We start from the raw sequence: 20,153 nt of genomic DNA on the forward strand, positions 1-20,153 counted from the left end.
TAAGGTAGCCATAACACTTTACCCACTCCAGGCTAATTCAGCATGCTGTAGCTTTTAAAGACAAGTTGAAGCAGAACTTCAAACCCTGTGGCATAATAACAGATTCAGTTGTCTTACTACCCTGGATCTGAGATATTTCCTGACAAAAATAGATACTTGGTATTGTAGCTATTTATTTCCGCCCCCCAAAAAACCCCAAAACTTAGTAGATGACAACAAATATTTACTATTATCTTTCATGATTCTGAGCCTTTAAAGACTCAGCTGGGTGTTTTTCTTATATGGGGTCCCTCATATAATTTTAGCAGAATGGAGGCAGAGGCCAGGAGTCTTAAGTTAAAGGTTTTTTCATTCACATGTGTGACAAATGAGCTGAGATAACTGTGGGCTTCTTGGTCATATCTCTGTCCACGTGACTACCTTGGGCTTCCTCATGGCATGGCAGCCCTGGGGAAGTCAGATTTCTCATATCATAACTGATTCCCCGCTCAAGTGAGCATTGCAAGAGAGCCAGTCAAAAGCTATATGCCTTCTTGTGAACGAACTTCACTTATTCTGCAGGTCACAGCATTCACAGATTAGCCCAGACTCAAATACGTGGAGGCGTGAATTCTAGTGCTCAGCGTGAGCACAGTTTTTTCCCTCCAGGAATGAAGGGATGGTAGTCATCTTGGGGACAAGTTAATCTACTTGGCCTATCTCAGAGCAAAATGAACTACAGTAAAGGTCAGTTAGATTCTCAACATTTCTCTCTCTTTTCCTTACACACACAGGCACACACGTACACAAACAGTTCCAAATGATGCCAATTATAGTACCATGCTTGAACACCAAAGATGATTACATAAAGTAGGAATTACAGGTTTAATCCCATAAAGAATAGGTCACAGAAACCACCCTTTCATTTCTCTCTGAAATAACGTTAAGCTCTGTCACTGATGGGAAAGGGAAAGCAACTTAAGTGAGGAAAATGTCTTCAGAAGAAATAGTAATTGCAGGTCAGTGATCTAGTTAAGTCCATCAGGATGGACATTGAATCCCAGTTATCTTAAGAGAAATCCAGATGTACCCTTGAAACCATCCTTAAAGGAAGGTGAGCCACCAGGATGAAGTTGCCAGACTCTGTTCCAGACGTCCACACCGATAAGCAGGCCTGAGGTGTGGCAGTTTTGATGGGCAGGCTTAAGAACACAAAGAAGCAAACTGAGGATCTGGACAGTATCACTATCAGGAAAGCACATCATAAACCTCAGAATGTGACACTGCCCCAAGAAAAACAGCGACCCAGAGGCCAGCTGAAAAACTAGAGATTCTGGGGTACAAACGCAGGTCAGACAGGAAAGCAGTGGTGAGCAAAGTCTGGATGGTGTGTAGGAACCCAAGAGGGATGGCCTAAACACTGTAGTTACAGGCCCCCAAAGGGCTGAGATGATCTGCAAAAGAAAATACCAGCAGCTCCCGGGGAGGAAGAAAGGCTTAGGAGTCATCAAGGAAGCAGCACAGTGACCCTTTGGCTATGGATGCCAGAGCAGAGCTAGAATTACTGTGGCTGGGAGGTGACTCTGAAGGCCCCCAAAAGAAGCATTTCTCTTCATGACTCAGAGAAAGTCAGGAATGAATTCCCTAGACACGAAACTTAAGGAGGTTTCTGGCCTCTAATTGGAATATTTAGGATTTGTCAGTCTTGAAATCTGATGGGCACTGCAAGGAGCTCTGTGGGTCTGTGGGGCAGGAAGATGCAATAGAAAGTTATTTTCCTCTCTGGTTCTGCCTTCAGATGGGAATATGAGGCTTGTTCTTTACGCTGTACAACTTTTAACACCAGAGGTCCCAATGGGTCAATCATAGTCCACCACCCAGCAGAGGAACTAACTGGACCAATCTTCAGGTTATAGTGCTCAGTTAAACCCACCCCTCTGCCTCTTAAAGCACTCTCCCCTAATTCTGGCAATCATAAAAATCTGTAAGGCTTTTTAATTTATAATCTCATTTCTGGGAATTGGATACAACTAAACTATCCATGAGCAGGGGAAATGCATGTGCATGAAAATGTTCACAGCAGCATTATTTATAAGCAGACAAACTCAGAGCTTCTCAAACTTTGATATGCATCTCTTAGAGGTTTTCTTAAAGGGCAGATGTAGTAGACCTGGTAGGTTTGAGTGGGGCTCTCATCTCTGCATTTCTAACAAGCTCTCAGGTGATATCCAGCTTATCAGGCCACACTTTGAGTAGCAAGGGGCTTACTTTATATGTACTGCTAAGCCTGCTGCTAAGTCACTTCAGTCGTGTCAGACTCTGTGTGACCCCATAGACAGAAGCCCACCAGGCTCCCTTGTCCCTGGGATTCTCCAGGCAAGAACACTGGAGTGGGTTGCCATTTCCTTCTCCAATGCATGAAAGTGAAATCACTCAGTCATGTCCGACTCTTGGCGACCCCATGGACTGCAGCCTACCAGGCTCCTCCGCCCATGGGATTTTCCAGGCAAGAGTACTGGAGTGGGGTGCCATTGCCTTCTCCGTTATACGTAACTTAAAAAAAAAAATCAAACATGTATATGACTAAATAAATGATAGGTAGGTACACCTCCTCCATGGAATACTGAAATGGATGTTAAAATGATTTCAAAAACAAGCAATGTGAAGAAGCGTTTATGACATACACTAAGTGAGGTATGGATGTGAGAGTTGGACTGTGAAGAAAGCTGAGTGCCGAAGAATTGATGCTTTTGAACTGTGGTGTTGGAGAAGACTCTTGAGAGTCCCTTGGACTGCAAGGAGATCCAACCAGTCCATTCTAAAGGAGATCAGCCCTGGGTGTTCTTTGGAAGGAATGATGCTAAAGCTGAAACTCCAGTACTTTGGCCACCTCATGTGAAGAGTTGACTCATTGGAAAAGACTCTGATGCTGGGAGGGATTGGGGGCAGGAGGAGAAGGGGACGACAGAGGATGAGATGGCTGGATGGCATCACCGACTCGATGGACATGAGTCTGCGTGAACTCCAGGAGTTGGTGATGGACAGGGAGGCCTGGCGTGCTGCGATTCATGGGGTTGCAGAGTTGGACACGACTGAGCGACTGAACTGAACTGAAGAGAAAAACACAGGATACAAAATCGTATACATATTAGGATTGCAATTGTAAAAAAAAAAAAAATAATAGGGAAAACATTGGAAGCAAATCCAAAATTAACTGAATGGTTCTTTTAGGATACTGAGATTATGTATTTCCCCCTCATTTTCAAGTTTTCCATCATGTTGCCACATTACTTTCATAGTCTAATAATGCTGGTAAACCAGGGAATATTAGGTAATCATACATCCTGCTTTTCTAGAATAGTCTCAGGTACCTGTTGTCTCTACACAATTATTAATAGTGGTCCCTTCACTCCCAAAATGCTTTATGTAGTTGATAAATTCTGTGGCCATATTAGATACAGGAACGTCCGGAGGCTAGTTACGTGCCTTCTCTGTTACTCCAGAGCATGTGAAAAGCTGAACTGAATGCTTGGAGAGGGGGGCGGGGGACGGGGGAGGTCTCTGACGTGTACATTGTTTCAGCTGATTTTTAGAGCAGTTTAGGGTCACAGCTAAGTTGAGAGGAAGTACAGACACTTCCCATATACTCGCTGTCCCCACACACGCACAGCCTCACCTACTGCCAACATACTCCACCACTACAACTGAACCTACACCGACACATCAGTCACCGCAAGACCATGGTTTACACTAGGGTTCACTCCTGCTGTTGTGCATCCTACGGGTTTGGACAAAAGTATAATGAGTGACATGTGTCTACCGTTACAGTCTCATACACAACCGTTTAATTTCACTTTCCTAAAAATCCTCTTGCATATTTGTTATAGGTGTATTTACGTTGTGATATAAGACCTCAATAGTATATGCATTAAAAAATGTTTGACACAACCATGAAAGCTAGCAATTTTTTAACAGGGGAGAGAGGAGGTCAGGCAAATGTTTGCTGTGCTTTTTAAAACTCTTGCTTTTTAGTTAGCTCTTTCTGATCTTTTCTAACTGCACACCAGGAGTCATCTCATAAGATGAAATCCTACACATCTTAGGGCTGTGATTTTTCTCCTGCTGCTGCTGATCCTCTAAGACAGTAGAGGTAATGTTTGAAAAGGCTGATGATTTGATTCCTTTTTGCTGCTTTTGCTAATATGTGAAATTTTTAGAGCCAGGTTTTTTTCATTGCTGCCTTAAACCACGTAACTTACTAGTCTTTTACTTTATACCTTATAAACCTGAATCAAACTAATGCTACTACTTATCAGTTAAATATTTTTAAAGTATTAAGAGGAAAACTTCAAAACAATTGAATTAACTAAATACAAGCCAGATTTCCCTATAGCAAATTCTGAGGCACATTCCAATTTCACTGACTTGGAATTTTATCATACAGAATATTATCTTCAAAAATGTAAGCAATCAAAAAAAATATGTGAGCCACAAAAAAAAAAAAAAAACGTGAGCCATCAATTGCAGCTTGGAAAATATCTTATAAATATACCTTCTGTTGTAATTATTTTATACAAATTGAATTTAACTTGCAATGTTATTTCTTTTGTCTTTATGAGATTCATTAATTTTTTTATTCTTACAGAAATTGATATATGTTACTCTCTCCCTCTCTCTCTCACACACACACACACACACACCCTGGTGTGAAACACTCTAAGTCCTAGGCCCAAACTATCTGCTGTAAGTCCTTGTCTGCTAGTGGTTAGGTAGGTGGGAGAATGACGGTCTTTGTTCTTTTGCTCCCTCTGGTGTATATTCCATTTCACCTGTGTAGAGCTAAACTTACACCCCAAGGACAAATGACACTTAGGTGAATGACAATAGGTGGTTCTAAATTGAGAACGGCTATTCAGTATGGATGTAAGTTCTGCTTGATGGTGCATTTAGAAGCAAAAAATAGAAGCCCATAGAGTGGATACTGGACTTCACCTTTCAGGTCATTTTAAAGAATAGTGAAAGAAAGACAGGAGAGTGAGAGGCAGTAGTTTGCCATTCCAGGGAAATAAAGGAAAGAAAAAGACAACAGATAAAGCTGAAAAGCAATGGCCTCAGAGTATACAAGAAACAGAATAAGAGTGAAATAGAGTGTGAACAAACTCCAGAAAAAAAAAAGTTTAAAAATGCTTAGGGGACAAAGTGTTACTAAAGAAAGGAAATCCTAGCTTGTGAGACTTAACGTGAAACGAGAAGATAAAAATCCTTTATACAATCAGCAAACAAAAGCAAGGAAATATAAATTCTCAAATCCCATGGAGAGCCTGGAAGGGAAGTCAGCGAGACAATGCAGAACATGCAGTTGAGAGGATAAATCATTTCTTTACCCCACTCTACACAAAAAGAAGATAAGGGCCAGGGTGAGACATATTTTCCAGCAAAAGGGTAGGGAATTGTTGAAATGCTTTTTCCTTACCACAAAAAACTAACAGAACACCCAATTCCAATGAACAGGATTCTCTCAGAAAGACAAAATCCATTCCTACAGCAAACATGGGTGAGGTCCGTGAAGGTAGAAGGAAAAGAGGCTGCCCACTCTGACGCCACATGAAATATCTGTCAACTCACTGTTGAAGGAAGATCAATAAGGACCTTAGAATTTGTGGGAGCAGCCTCTCTTGAGGGAAGACACTGGGGTTTTCTTGAGGTGCAGTCTGAGTAATTGGAAAGTTGGATCACTGACCAGTGAGACCATGAGTCTCTCACCCATAACCACAATTTCGAGAGGGAAATTAAGATTGTTTAAAATAAAGAATCAAATTTATTTAAAAACATTTACTTAAATGTCTCGGCATGTACTTAAAAGCAGTACACACACACACACAAAAGACCTGGACTCCAAGAAGGAGAAGTCCACCAAGGTCTTACAGGCTTGAGGGAAAAAAGAAATGCCCGACATCATATTGAGGCCAAAAATATTTCCCCTTGGCCAAAAAGCATTTAAAGTTCATTTCTCATAATGAAACACAAGTTTGGCACATATACAGAATGTTTATTTTTTCAAATGGATGAAAAAGTAGGTAACCAAAACATACAATGTCAATGAACCATGTCCATTCATTTATCCTGGCTATGGATAATCAGATATGGAGTACCCTGAAAGCAATCATGTGAGTGACCTGAATAATTGCATTGGGGCATTTTTGTAGTTGGGCCTTAGAACCACTCTTAATTCTTGTCTCTAACAAATTGTCCTCATTGTTCACCTGCAAAATGGACTCTGTGATAATACTGCTTTTCTCTATACTGGCTTTTTTTTTTTTTTTTTTAATGCTCCGAAAAAGGTCTAAGCTTTTCTGAGATGCAGTTTTGAAAACAACAAGAGGCTTGGCAATTCAATTGAAATTAATTTGTATACAAACTTGAGTTTCAATGATACAGACAGAAAAGGAAGTGTTTTTGGTTTTGCTTTGTGTGTGTGTGTTTTACTGAGTGACTTTTCTTGAGAAATCTTTCCTACTTAGAAAAAAAGCCATTAAAGAGTTTTCACAAGCTGGAGGGAGTCTTGCCAACATCTTGATTTTCCTCTTTCTTTTCCTCCTTGGTTTCTGATTGATTTAGAATTTTTCAATTTGTAAAGGAAAGATGCAAGTACTGTGGGTACAGGCAAATACAATTTGCATTTTCCCTAGTAAAATGCATATTTCCTTCCCACAGTTAGAGAGCGGTCTAGAGCACGAAAAGAAGGCCATCTCTCTGACTGGGGCACAAATAAATAGTTAAAACCTTTTGATGTGCATGAGCAGACAGCTTAAAGAAGATTACTGATAGAGACTTTCGTGCCCTTTGATGCACTGTGTGGAAATAGCTTTTTCCTTAAACCAAAATAATAATAAAAAATAATGTTGGTAAAATAGTGGTTAAAAACTGAAGTTTAGGGGAATATTTAATTTGTACTTAGGCAGTTATGTTTCTTTAAAAATCTGTTTAGACTGTGTAAACATACATTTTATTAAAATGTCCTTTTTATATCCCTTTTATCTTTCTTTTTATTTTTTGGATAGTACTATTATGGCCAAAGAAATGGCCCTTAATTTTTCTATATGACCAATGAAAACCAAAGTTAATTATACTCAGAATTACTCTATGAAGGTTTTTGCCCAACAGATGAGTTTCTGGCGAGCAAGCTGCGAATGTCTTTAAACTGCATGTTTGCCTGGCGTTTAGTTCTAAACTCCAACATATTAGTCTATTTCATTAAATCATAAAAACTTTTAGAAACAAGAAAAAAACTGCTGTTATTTCAAAAGAATAAAAGGTAAGAAAAGACATATAAAGTATGGTTTCCTTGTTTTTGTTAAGATTACAATTTTAATTTGTTATGGAACACTTCTGTTAAACCAGGAAATCCTGCTAGAACTCAAATTTGTTGCATTATTTGAGATGAACATACTTTTAGTTTGTAGTGAATCTCCTTATTCAAAAGCTACTTGGAATGAAAAACCCAGTCTAGAACGCGAACCTTATAGTTTGCATTTTTAAAAGAACGAATTTGCTGGTAGGAAATTCTTCTTAGATAAACCACACTGACTTTTCAAATGCTATTTTTTAAGAAGACCCTAAGGGTCATTTGTCTGTAAAAATAAGGACTCGGCTGCTCCAGGGGCCGCGCCTTTCCTTTACTCTCGCCCAGACATTCCAGTCAATCAGAGCAGGGCCCATCCTCCGGCCCCCTTTGCCTACACACATCACACCTAATTTTGGCCAATTTCCCCTCTAATCTTCATCTGCCCTTGTTCTTCCTTTGTTCTCGTCTCAGTTTTCTAAAGGAAAAACTATAGCATTTAATTTGATAAGTAGATAAAAATAAAATTCCCTTTCAGCTTTTAAAAACTGCTTCCCAAAGGTACAGGAAAACCTTAAATTGTGAAATGTCAAAATGTCACTGAGATGACTCTTTATCTGTTTAAAGATATATGTTATTTTATATACATACACACATAATAAAGTTATACCCTATTCATTAGAAATTCATTAGGAATTTACAATAATTCAACCTGATTGAGATCAGAATTTATCTTTTTAGTCTTTAGAAATGATTTTACATGGAAGTAATACCATAAAAGATAATAGCATTAAGTTTAAATTACTTAAGACTGTCTAAGGCCAAATGAATATTGTTTTCTACTCAACAGAAAGCGTACAATAAGAAATCTTGGTAACCTTTTCTTCACAGCTAATGTGAGTTATTTTTGATTTTGAAAGCAAGACCTACATACCTTTTGAAAAATACCTGTGTAGCCAGTTAGATCTCTTAGATCTAACTGTTAGATCTCTTAGATCTAACTGTTAGATCTCTTTTTCACAGTGTGATGAAAGGAAAAAAAAAACACAGACTTTGTGTTAAATCTGTTTGACCCCTGGCTCTATCGCCCACTAATTTAATAGCTTTGGACAAACTACTTTTCCAAGCCTCAACTCTCTGTCTATAAATAGGGATACTAATACCTATGCCAGTGACTTGTTTTGAGTGTACAGTGCTAGACCCCTACTATGAGATTAGTCGTGTACATTTGCTGCCTGTCCCTGAGCTCTTGGTGACCAGTTTCTTCGCAGTGATCTGAAGAGAGGAGCTGCAGCAAAAGGACGGAGGAGGGGAAGCTTCTGTCAGCTGGTGTTAATGAGTTGACTCAAATACAGTTGAAAGAAGAGTGATATACCTCCCTACCAACAGTGTGGCATTCCAGAATGTTTTTCCTCAACTGGGATTAGAGCTTCTTTTCCTCTCCAAGATGAGTTTTAAATGAATAAAAATGCTGAAGGGTATGGAAAGCTATGAGATAGTTGGCAGTGCAATTATTACACGCCCAACATATCTTGGGAATGACCCTTCAATACCAAGGTATGGGCTTCCCTTGTGGCTTAGCTGGTAAAGAATCCGCCTGCAATGCAGGAGACCTGGGTTCGATTCCTGGGTTAGAAAGATCCCCTGGAGAAGTGAACAGCTACCCACTCCAGTATTCTGGCCTGGAGAATTCCATGGACTGTACAGTCCACGGGGTTGCAAAGAGTTGGACATGACTAATCAAGTTTCACTTCACTATGATCCTCTAACATAGGTTCATTCATTCATTCATCAATCATTCAACTAGCATATATTATGTGCCTGTCAAGCCCCCAGAACTGCACTGGGTATTCAAAGATTTAGCCCTCAGGCACATTACAGCGTCATTTACAGACATATAAACAAGCACCCTAAAGTCCTGGCACTCAAAGTGTAGCCTGTGGGCCAGCAACATTGGTATCTCCTGGGAGCTTGCTAGAAATTCAGTATCTTGGTCTGTTTTAACTTTGGTTAAGAAATAAGTATTGTCTCACTGTGACCGATGATCTTATTTGACCAAATATTTCAAAGTTTTTTGACAAACTTCCCAAATACCAAATTTTAATTAACATTCTTTTGACTTCCAGCTAACTTTGGGATGCTTTAGAGGGCATCTCAGAGAGAAATGTTTAACTAATATTATTTGGTATATTAAATTACAAAAAGCCCATTACTACACGAGCAATAAACTGACTTAAGATATACTATATAGATGAATGTTATTAATACAGACATTCTAAAAATTATATAAAGTTTCTAAAATTTGGATAAGTCCTGGTATAATGCTATAGTTATAGTTGTTATCTTAAAAAGTTGTATGTCACAACAGTAACCAAGCTTCTGTATCAATTAGACTGTAATCAGATGTCTAAACATACCTTTTCAGTCTTTTGTCATTCATAGACAATTATTATTGTACTCTGATGGTGTTACAAAAATGCTTTATCTTCAGGAAGATTTATAGAAAGACTACAGAAGCAGTTACAACAGTTCCGCATTAAGATGATGTCTGCGCAGGAATTCCAGCACAAACCTACCTAAAACAAGAGGCTGTCCTACCCTTGGGACCCCCAGATCAGGCATCGAAAGATTTTTACTTCCTAACAGGGCAGAGTTGATGCCCCTATTTAGCCCTGAAACAGCTACAGAAAACAGACTATCCCTCTCTGCTTCTCAAAAGATTATGGGAGTAAAATTTCTAAGTGGGGAATGAAACGGAAGGGAAAGGGGCAGGGCACAACCTTTAAAGAATTACAGCCATTGAGGACACAACGCACACTGGTTAGAACCAACTAGGTCCAAGATGGCGGATGACTGATTTCCACTGAACCTTGAGCCTTAATACACTTTCACACTACATGAGCAAGCCCCCATAACCCACCCACAGGTGACAGTTCCAAAGCTGACCATAAAAGGCCCAAAACTGGGCAGTGGCCCAAGTTCCTGGAAATCTCTGTCTCTTCCCCAAAATAGCTGGAATACTCTTCCCACTCATTAGCTTATGAAACTACCCACCCCCTAAAAAAACTGACAACACCGTGCCCTGGCCCCTCTCACTTTCTGAGATCGCCCACACTTAGTCTCTGGAGTGTTTATCTCCCTAAATAAACCTCTTTCACTTAATGAAAAAAAAAAGAAATTCAGTATGTGAGGCCCCAATTTGGGCCTAACGCATCAGAATCTGCATTTTAACAAGGTTACAAGGTGATTTGTATGTACATTATAACTTTAAAAGTAGTGCTTTAAATGGGACCTAATTAAAAGCTTTTGCACAGCAAAGGAAACCACAAACAAAATGAAAAGACAACCTACAGACTGGGAGAAAATATTGGCAAACAATGCTACAGATAAGGGATTAATTTCCAAAATATAAAAAGTTTAAAATATATATATAAAAACAAAACAAAAAAAAACAATAAAAAATGGGCAGAAGACCTAAGTACACATTTTTTTGAAAGAAGACATACAGATGGTCAACAGATACATGAAAAGATGCTCAACATCACTAATTATTACAGTGATGTAAATCAAAACTACAATGAAGTATTACCTCACATCAGTCACAATGGTCATCATGAAGAAGTTTACAAATAATAAATGCTGGAGAGGGTGTGGAAAGAAAGGAATCTTCCTACACTGTTGGTGGGAATGTAAATTGTTGTAGCCACTATGGAAAAGAGTGTGGAGATTCTTTAAAAAACTAAAAATAGAGCTACCATATTACCCCGCAATCCCACTCCTGGGTGTATACCTGGAAAAAACTCTAAAGATACATGTACCCCAGTGTTCACAACAGCACTTACAATAGCCAAGACACAGAAGCCACCTAAGTGTCCAGGGACTGATGAATGGGAAAAAACGATGTGGTATATACATACAATGGAATATTATTCAGCCATAAGAATGATATAATGCCATTTTCAGCAACGTGGATAGACCTAAAGATTATTATGTAAGTCAGAGAAAGACAATATCGTATGATATCACTTACATGTGAGATCTTAAAAAATGATATAAACACACATTTATAAAACAGAAACAGACTCACAGACATAGAAAACAAACTGATGGTTATGAGAGGGAATAGAGGGGGCTGGAGATAAATTAGGAGTTTGGGATTAACAGACACACACTACTGTATATAAGATAGCTAATCAATAAGGACCTACTATATAGCACAGAGAACTATATGCAATGACTTATTATAACCTATAATGGAAAAGAATCTGAAAATATACACAAAAGTATAACTGAATCACTTTGCTGTACACCTGAACCTAACAAAACATTGTAGTTCAGTTCAGTCACTCAGTCGTGTCCAACACTTTGCGATCCCGTGGACTGCAGCATGCCAGGCCTCCCTGTCCATCATCAGCTCCTGGAGTTCACTCAAACTCATGTCCATTGAGACAGTGATGCCATCCAACCATCTCATCCCCTGTTGTCCCCTTCTTCTCCCGCCTTCAAACCTTCCCAGCATCAGGGTCTTTTCAAATGGGTCAGCTCTTCACATCAGGTGGCCAAAGTATTAGAGTTTCAACTTAAGCATCACTCCTTCCAATGAATGTTCAGGACTGATTTCCTTTAGGATGGACTGGTTGGACCTCCATGCAATCCAAGGGACTCTCAAGAGTCTTCTCCAACACCACAGTTCAAAAGCATCAATTCTTCAGTGCTCAGCTTTCTTTATAGTCCAGCTCTCACATCCATACATGACTACCAGAAAAACCAAAGCCTTGACTAGATGGACCTTTGTTGACAAAGTAATGTCTCTGCTTTTTAATATGCTGTCTAGGTGCATCAAAACTTTCCTTCCAAGGAGTAAACATCTTTTAATTTCATGGCTGCAGTCACCATCTGCAGTGATTCTGGAGCCCCAAAAAATAAAGTCTGCCACTGTTTCCTCTGTTTCCCCATCTATTTGCCATGAAGTGATGGGACTGGATGCCATGATCTTAGTTTTCTGAAAGCTTTAAGCCAACTTTTTCACTCTTTTCTTTCACTTTCAGAGGCTCTTTAGTTCTTCACTTTCTGCCAGAAGAGTGGTATCATCTGCATAACTGAGGTTATTGATATTTCTCCCAGTAATCTTGATCCCAGCTTGTGCTTCATCCAGCCCAGCTTTTACTATGATGTACTCTGCATATAAGTTAAATAAGTAGGGTGACAATATACAGCCTTGATGTTCTCCTTTTCCTATTTGGAATCAGTCTGTTGTTCCATGTCCAGTTCTAACATGTCCAGCCTAACCTACATATAGGTTTCTCAAGAGGCAGGTAAGGTGGTCTGCTATTCCCATCTCTTAAGGAATTTTCCACAGTTTACTGTGATCCACACAGTCAAAGGCTTTGGCATAGTCAATAAAGCAGAAAGAGATGTTTTTATGGAACTCACTTGCTTTTTCGATGATCCAGCGGATGTTAGCAATTTGATCTCTGGTTCCTCTGCCTCTTCTAAAACCAGCTTGAACATCTGGAAGTTCATGGTTCACATATTGTTGAAGCCTGGCTTGGAGAATTTTGAGCATTTCTTTACTAGCATGTGAGATGAGTGCAGTTGTGTGGTAGTTTGAGCATTCTTTGGCATTGCCTTTCTTTGGGATTGGAATGAAAACTGACCTTTTCCAGGTGGCCTCTGCTGAGTTTTCCAAATTCGCTGGCATATTGAGTGCAGAACTTTCACAGCATCATCTTTTAGGATTTGAAATAGCTCAATTGGAATTCTATCACCTCGACTAGCTTTGTTCGTAGTGATGCTTCCTAAGGCCCACTTGACTTCACATTCCAGGATGTCTGGCTCTAGGTGAACGATCACACCATCGTGATTATCTGGGTCATGAAGATCTTTTTTGTACAGTTCTTCTGTGTATTCTTGCCACCTCTTAATATCTTCTGCTTCTGTTAGGTCCATACCATTTCTGTCCTTTATTGAGCCCATCTTTGCATGAAATGTTTCCTTGGTATCTCTAATTTTCTTGAGGAGATCTCTAGTCTTTCTCATTCTATTGTTTTCCTCTATTTCTTTGCACTGATCTCTGAGGAAGGCTTTCTTATCTCTCCTTGCTATTCTTTGGAACTCTGCATTCAAATGGGTATATCTTTCCTTTTCTCCTTTGCTTTTCGCTTCTCTTCTTTTCACAGCTATTTGTAAGGCCTCCTCAGACAGCCATGCTGCTTTTGCAGTTCTTTTTCTTGGGGATGGTCTTGTTCTGTTTCCTGTGCAATGTCACAAACCTCTGTCCATAGTTCATCAGGCACTCTGTCTATCAGATCTAGTCCCTTAAGTCTATTTCTCACTTCCACTGTATAATAGTAAAGGATTTGATTTAGGTCATACCTGAATGGTCTAGTGGTTTTCCCTACTTTCTTCAATTTAAGTCTGAATTTGGCAATAAGGAGTTCATGACCTGAGCCACAGTCAGCTCCCAGTCTTGTTTTTGCTGACTGTATAGAGCTTCTCCACTTCTGGCTGCAAAGAAATCCAAGATCAAAGTGTCAGTAGTCTTGGTGCCTTCTGAGGGCTAAAGGAGAATCAGTTCCATGCCTTTCTCCTGGCTTCTGGTGGCCTTTGTCATCCCCTGGCTTGTAGACGGTGTTCTTCTGTGTCTTCACCTGGTCTTTCCTCTCTGCAAGTCTATCTAAAACCAAATTTAGTCTTTTTATAAGGACACCAGTCATTTTGCATTAGGGCTCACTCTAGTGACCACATCGTAACTTGACCATCTGCAAAACTCTATTTCGAAATAAGGGACTGGGATTAGGACTTCAACATGTTTTGGGGGGACAAAACGTAATCCTTAGCATGACCTTTGACCCCTCAACTTGAAAACGATTAGGTATTAGTGAAACAAGCTGGGCATCTCAGGTGGTAGAACCAAAGTTAGTAAAGGCTTAAGGAATCACACCTCTCAGTAACCACAGTTGAAGGATAAGAGCAAATGGAAGGTGAGGGAAGGAAGGAGGCAGATTTACTAGAAAACTAGGTAGGTCTAAAAATGCTGCAACAGAATTGAACTTTTCATTCTGTAGGCAATGGAGACCCAAATGGAGGGCTCCAACCTTCAGTGCTGTGGCCCGGTTTCCAGCTCCCTGGAAGCAGGATGCAGAGTAGACTGAGCTGGCCTCTGGAGTCAAGTCACCAGTGAAGAGGTCACTACATTGGTCTCTGTGAGAAATGAGGAGGGCCTGAGCTGGGGCAAATTCAAATAGGATGAAGAGTGGGGGAAATGAAGAGTCATGAGGAAATGGTGATGTCAGCCCTGGGTTTGTTGCTTAGTCTGCTTATGTGGGAAATACCTACCTCAGGGGGAGCATGTTAGACTTGGGACTTGTGTTCCTTCAAGAAAAGAGTTTGGTCCAATGAGAATGCAAGACCAAGGATGCTCCCCCTCTCTACCCCAATCCCCGGTAACCAACCTGCAAATACAGCAGCAGAGCTTCCTGGCAATATTCAGACAAAGCTGCAGCAGGAGAAGCACTCATGACCCTTCTGGGATTCAGATCAAAGAGTAAAGAGGAAGAACCTGGAATGAAAGGCAGTCTCTATCTCACCAGAAACTTTAGGAATCAACTTAGAATCTTATCTTCCCCAAACCTTGGAGGTGAGCCAGCTCTTAAAGAAGGGTATTGGAAGAAAAACACCCAAGTATCAAATGGCTCAGACGATTTGATAAACACGTGTGCTCGCTGGGAGGCAAGGCTGCTCTGGGAGTCCCTTCATGGCTGGGAAGTTAGAGAGCGTTGCTCTAGTCCACATTCAGTCTCATTCTTTGTAAGCCCTTGGTTCTGCATCCACTTAGCTGCTGAACACAAGGTATGGCGGCCTTGGACTGTGGTAAGGCAAGCCTCAGAGTGATGCAGAAAGCTCCCAAACTGCACCTGGTTCTCATAGGGTCCTTGAGCCAAAGTCCTGTCCTAAGCTGACAGACAACACAGACAACTTAAGGGACAAAGAGAAATGACATAGCAGCTAAAAATGAGAAATTTCTCATGATTACACCCTCCTAGCTTAGACACTTTTTCTGTAAAAGTCCAGATAATAAATATTTTAGATTTTGTGGGCCACATACACTCTCTATTCCATATTATTTGCTTTTAGTGTTTTTTTCCTAACAGCACTTTAAAAATATAAAATATCATTTTTAGTTTGTGGGCTGCATGATATCAGGGTACAGATGATAGTTTGCTGACCCCTGGCTTAAAGCTGACCCATGAAGCCATGGAAAACAACAGATATGCAATCTATCTTGCTTAATCACTTGAGACATTTGAGTTTTTATTCTCACCTCTTTCCACCATAGAGTCTGATTAATTGGGCTCTTGCAGTTAGCTGACTTGAGAACTCTCCAAGAATTCAGAAGCAAGGCTTGTGTGGCCTGCCCTCTTATAAACAAACACACTCTAAGGTCTGAGGTGCAAAGTGATTGATGTACAGGAAGCAAAAGGCCTCTAGTCTTCCACTCACTACCTTAAAACCCTGAGCACTATCTTTTTTTTTTTTTTTTTAACCTTTTGGCCTCACCCTGTGGCACATGCGATCTTGGTTCCCCAACCAAGGACTGAACTTGCATCCCCTCCATTGGAAGCATGAAGTCTTAACCCCTGGACAGCCAGGAAAGTCCCACGAGCACTAGTAAGGAAAGAGGAGCCCCACTGAGAAGCATAAGAAAAGGCCTGCCTCTGAGATGGCATGACTTTACGTTCCCCCAACAGTCATGCGTTATGCTTCCAATTAGCTCCAGCCCTCCCTACATCCTGCAGGGAAACTCTTGGCCAGTTCACACGTGTTAGGTGTTACATTAGCAGCACACATCATGGTATCGATACAACAGGCCTGGTGTTTGCTTTCTGACTCATGGACATGGTTTCCGTGGAACTACGAGCACGCAACCCCAACAATGCCCAGTCTGTTCAAGGTACAGACTATTTTAGGAGTGTCTGGCTTAAAGCAGAGTAGATTAAATGGAAATAATCAGAGAAAGAAGAATTACAAAAAAAGTTTTATGGATAGATCTCAGTTCCAAACCCAAATCTCTATTCTAACATCAAACAATGCAGATACTACTGTGAATTTATATGGATGCAATGGGGTGAATTGGAGTTAGTAAACTCTAGCATATATGCAAAGACAGCAATATATGATAAACAATATGGCCCTGGGTGTTTGCGGTTATTTTACCCTAGAAGCATTGATAAAACAGTTGATTTGAGCATATGCAAAGACAGATATTTGCCTGGTAATTGACAGAGGAAACAAAAACAGACTGTGTACTCTTTACGCCAAGGAAAAAGATGGAGCACTTTGTTATCTTCTCCTTTCCTTCTCACCCCCCAAGCCTGCTTAGAAGCCTGTTCTCAGGTGCTAAACTCCATTCTCGGTTTACAGTGAGCATCCTGCCAAGAGCCGAAAGGAAAACAATGTGCCTGTCATTAGAGCATCTGGGAACTGTTTTGTCACATGAGCCCAGACAAAGCCACGCTCACCACAGGTCAGTCTGCTCCTGGGCTATATACATGGGTGTTTCTCTGTGTGCCTCGGAACCCCCTCAGCGTGACCTCACCATTGTGTTGTCCAGAAAAGTATCAGCTGAAAAATAAAGGCCCACTTTACAGCTATTGTATTGCTGGCTTGTTTTACATCCAGAAACATTCAATTTAAATACGGCTTTTGTAGAACTTGGAAAATGCTCACTATAATTGCTAAAATATCAATGTAAACCCTCTTGTCTTTGGGATTTAAATATATCCATGAGCTACTATCGAACTGCACAAGTTGAAAATTGTCTGCAAAGAAATAAAAGTGACAAATATGGTAGGAATATACAATAGTACAAATGATGAAAAGTAAATTGCCCTTTGAATTATGCTCATTTAATAACTAAAAACATTGTACTGCACATAAGGGATTTTATGAGGCATAGCATTTTAACTGCTGTTTCTCAATGCAGCCCTCTATCCGTTCCATCTCCCTCTAAAATGCCATAACCCAATGTCCTGCAACTGTGAAGGAAGGACAAATTTTGAGTTATAAAGCTGGGCTCTGCCACGTACAGCTGCCTTCTTAGAATAGTACAGCCCACTGCCAAAATAAATGAACAGCATCTTTTTGTGGAACTTACTGTCAGAAACCCTCTAGCCTCACGTCTACAAGCTTGATTGGTAACAGAAGCAACCCAAGGAAAACTATGTGATGCCTGCTCTCTGCTTAATGGTGCCGTCTGTGCATTTGTTATTCAGACCCAGCTTTTCATAGCAACCATTGAATATGCAAAGTTGAATTTAGGGATGCCAGAGTTAATTAACACCAGCTCCATTTGATGGCAAGCTTTGTAAACAATCAGGATTCTAACTTCTTTAGACTTGAATTTGGGAGCCTGACAACTTTTATCCCTTGGAGTTAGGAATTCTGTATAAAGTATAAATAGATGATTTCAGGTCATATTTACTTGCCAAAAGATGGAACACTGATTGGTAAGGATGCCTACACACCTACAGGCTACTGGATGAAGGAGGATTTTCATTTTTAATGGTTAGCAGTAATACCTCGTTTAAATTCAGAGGGAGGCCCAGGTTTTCCCTCTGTGGAGAGGCAATAATCTGAGGCAGGCTCTTCAGAAATCCTAGGTTGTGACTTCCTTTTGCTAATTTTCCTTGCACACACTTCGAGAATGACTACTACTTTACTGTTCTCAAAGTGACCATGCAACAGAAGAGGGCTCCATTTTTTCCATGTTATACGCTGTGCTCTGAAGATACTGCAGAGGTTTAGCATCTTGCCAAAGGCAAATTTCCCCCATATTCTACCCAATCTACATACTTCACAGCTCCATAAAAACCATTCCCCTTACACAAAACTCTGAGTTGCCACAGAAACACCCATCTCTTACCTGATACCTCGCATTTGAGACTCAGAACTTCCAAGTTTAGAAACCAGGCAGCTTCTGCTCTCTGAAATGAGAGGAGACTCTAGTGAATTTTCATTTTTCCAGAGGTTGAATGTCCAGGTTGCTGCTCTTCCTCTGGCCACTTGCATTTGGCATTTTGCTGCCCATTCGTACTGCCACCAAAGCCTGGGCAAGAGAAGTAAATGAAGTTAGGATTCAAATCTGCCAATTTGGTTCCTCCTTAGATACTGCCTGGTAAAAGATCTGGCCAAGAAGGGTGACATGTCTAAACCAATTTTTTTTTAAGTTGGAGGATAATCGCTTTACAATTTTGTGCTAGTTTTCACTGTACAACATAAATCAGCTATATACATACACATATCCCCTTCCTCTTCCACCTCCCTCCCACTGCCCCTGCCCACTCCTCGAGGTCATCACGGAGCTCCGAGCTGTGCTCCCTATGTGTCCAAACCATTTTAAAGCGTAAATTACCTATGAGTTGTAGCCATTTGACAACTTGAAAGTCAGGGACTAAAACGATTTTTAAACCTTTCGTAAATGAACAACTTACTCCAACAAACTAGGAGGACTGTGGACAAGTCAGGAGCCAAAGAAAATGAATCAAGAACCTGAATATGGAGAAAGCTGAAAACTGTGTTGCTGGATCTAGACAGGGAAAGACTCCGTGCAATTTCCTGATATACAAAATGAAGGGGTCACACTGAATGAGAGCTGCAGTTCCTTCCAGCTGTGACTTTCTACAGCGTTTCAGCTGAGTGTAAGAGTATTATTTGTTTCTGTATAGAGCGGCAATTACAAGGAAGGACCTGGGCACTCAGGGCAGGGCTATTTTGCTTTGCTTCTGCCAGGAAACTGCTCTTCTAAGGCTGTGAAAGATATCCTAATAGTCACTATGAACCCACCTCCACCACGTGAGCACCTACTATTCACCAGGCACTCTGCTAGGGACCCAGGATACAAAGGTGAATAGGACCCAGACTCTGCCTCCTAGGAGCCCAGAATCTGGTGAGGGAGACAAATGTCAAAAATCACCCCAGTACAATACAGTAAGTGCTGCAATAGAGATGACATAAGAAATATTACGAGTTACACGAAAGAGCAAAACGTCTTATGGGATAAGGCAAGGCAAAGGAAAGGACGCAAGGGCATTTCTGGGAATGGTGATGAGTGAGAAGGGGAAGGAACTAGAGCAGCTTGTGTGGCTGTAGTGGGCCAAGAAGTCAAGCACAGCAAAATCACTGGAGATGTAACTGGAAACAGTTTAAAGTAGGTTATACAGCTCACTAATTAATGTGGATGTCATCCTCAAGGCAGTGGTTCTTGACTGGTGGTAAGTAGTCATGGCAAGAAGTCAAGAATTCATTGTCTACAGATTGAATGTATCTTATGTTTCTGGATAGATATTATTGGTCAATTTATGTCGATGCTTTATTTTTTTCCCAAGTTTTTTTAAATTTAAATTTATTTATTTTAATTGGAGGCTAATTACTTTACAATATTGTATTGGTTTTGCCATACATCAACATGAATCTGCCACAGGTGTACACGTGTTCCCCATCCTGAACCCCACTCCCACCTCCCTCCCTGTAATAAATTGTAAACTGTTGCTGAATTCAAAGTAGCTTTTAATTTAGGTAATCTCTCAGTTAACAGGTGAAAAGAGTATAGCTATCATGGGGGCATCCATGATGGTTTTGACATGGAAAAAAAAAAAAACCATGCAAAAAGGATTGGGAACTACTATTTTGGGTGATAAAAAAATAATTACTTTAAATAAGGGCATGATTACTTTAAATAATGCAGCATGATTTAAATCATTCACTGTAGGAATGAATGAACTTTGGAATGATCACTCTGAAAGATATTCAAGGATGAATATGAGTGCAGTGA

General features: G+C 40.3%; 1 protein-coding gene across 32 annotated transcripts in view; it reads right to left on the reverse strand.

Moving 5' to 3' along the window:
- LOC147350446 (uncharacterized) overlaps positions 1–20,153 on the reverse strand; it is a 114,512-nt gene that overhangs the window by 81,028 nt on the left and 13,331 nt on the right. For 11 of the 32 annotated variants that reach the window (XR_015148886.1, XR_015148875.1, XR_015148900.1 and 8 more), the window contains exon 2: positions 18,246–18,306. Coding sequence is in view for 1 of the 32 variants with exons in the window: in XM_086361944.1 (XP_086218070.1) it covers positions 18,246–18,428 (183 nt within the window). In the remaining 31 variants the exon portion in view is untranslated. Of the gene's footprint in view, positions 1–2,948; positions 3,090–13,458; positions 13,998–14,775; positions 14,883–16,643; positions 16,946–17,268; positions 17,359–18,245; positions 18,429–20,153 lie in introns of those variants that run through there. The other 21 variants (XR_015148873.1, XR_015148869.1, XR_015148870.1 and 18 more) reach the window with 12 other exon arrangements.

Source organism: Bos grunniens, chromosome 20, assembly GCF_055505025.1.
Source record: "Bos grunniens cultivar Pamir isolate PY7600 chromosome 20, Bosgru_T2T1.0, whole genome shotgun sequence".
Classification (NCBI taxonomy): domain Eukaryota; kingdom Metazoa; phylum Chordata; class Mammalia; order Artiodactyla; family Bovidae; genus Bos; species Bos grunniens.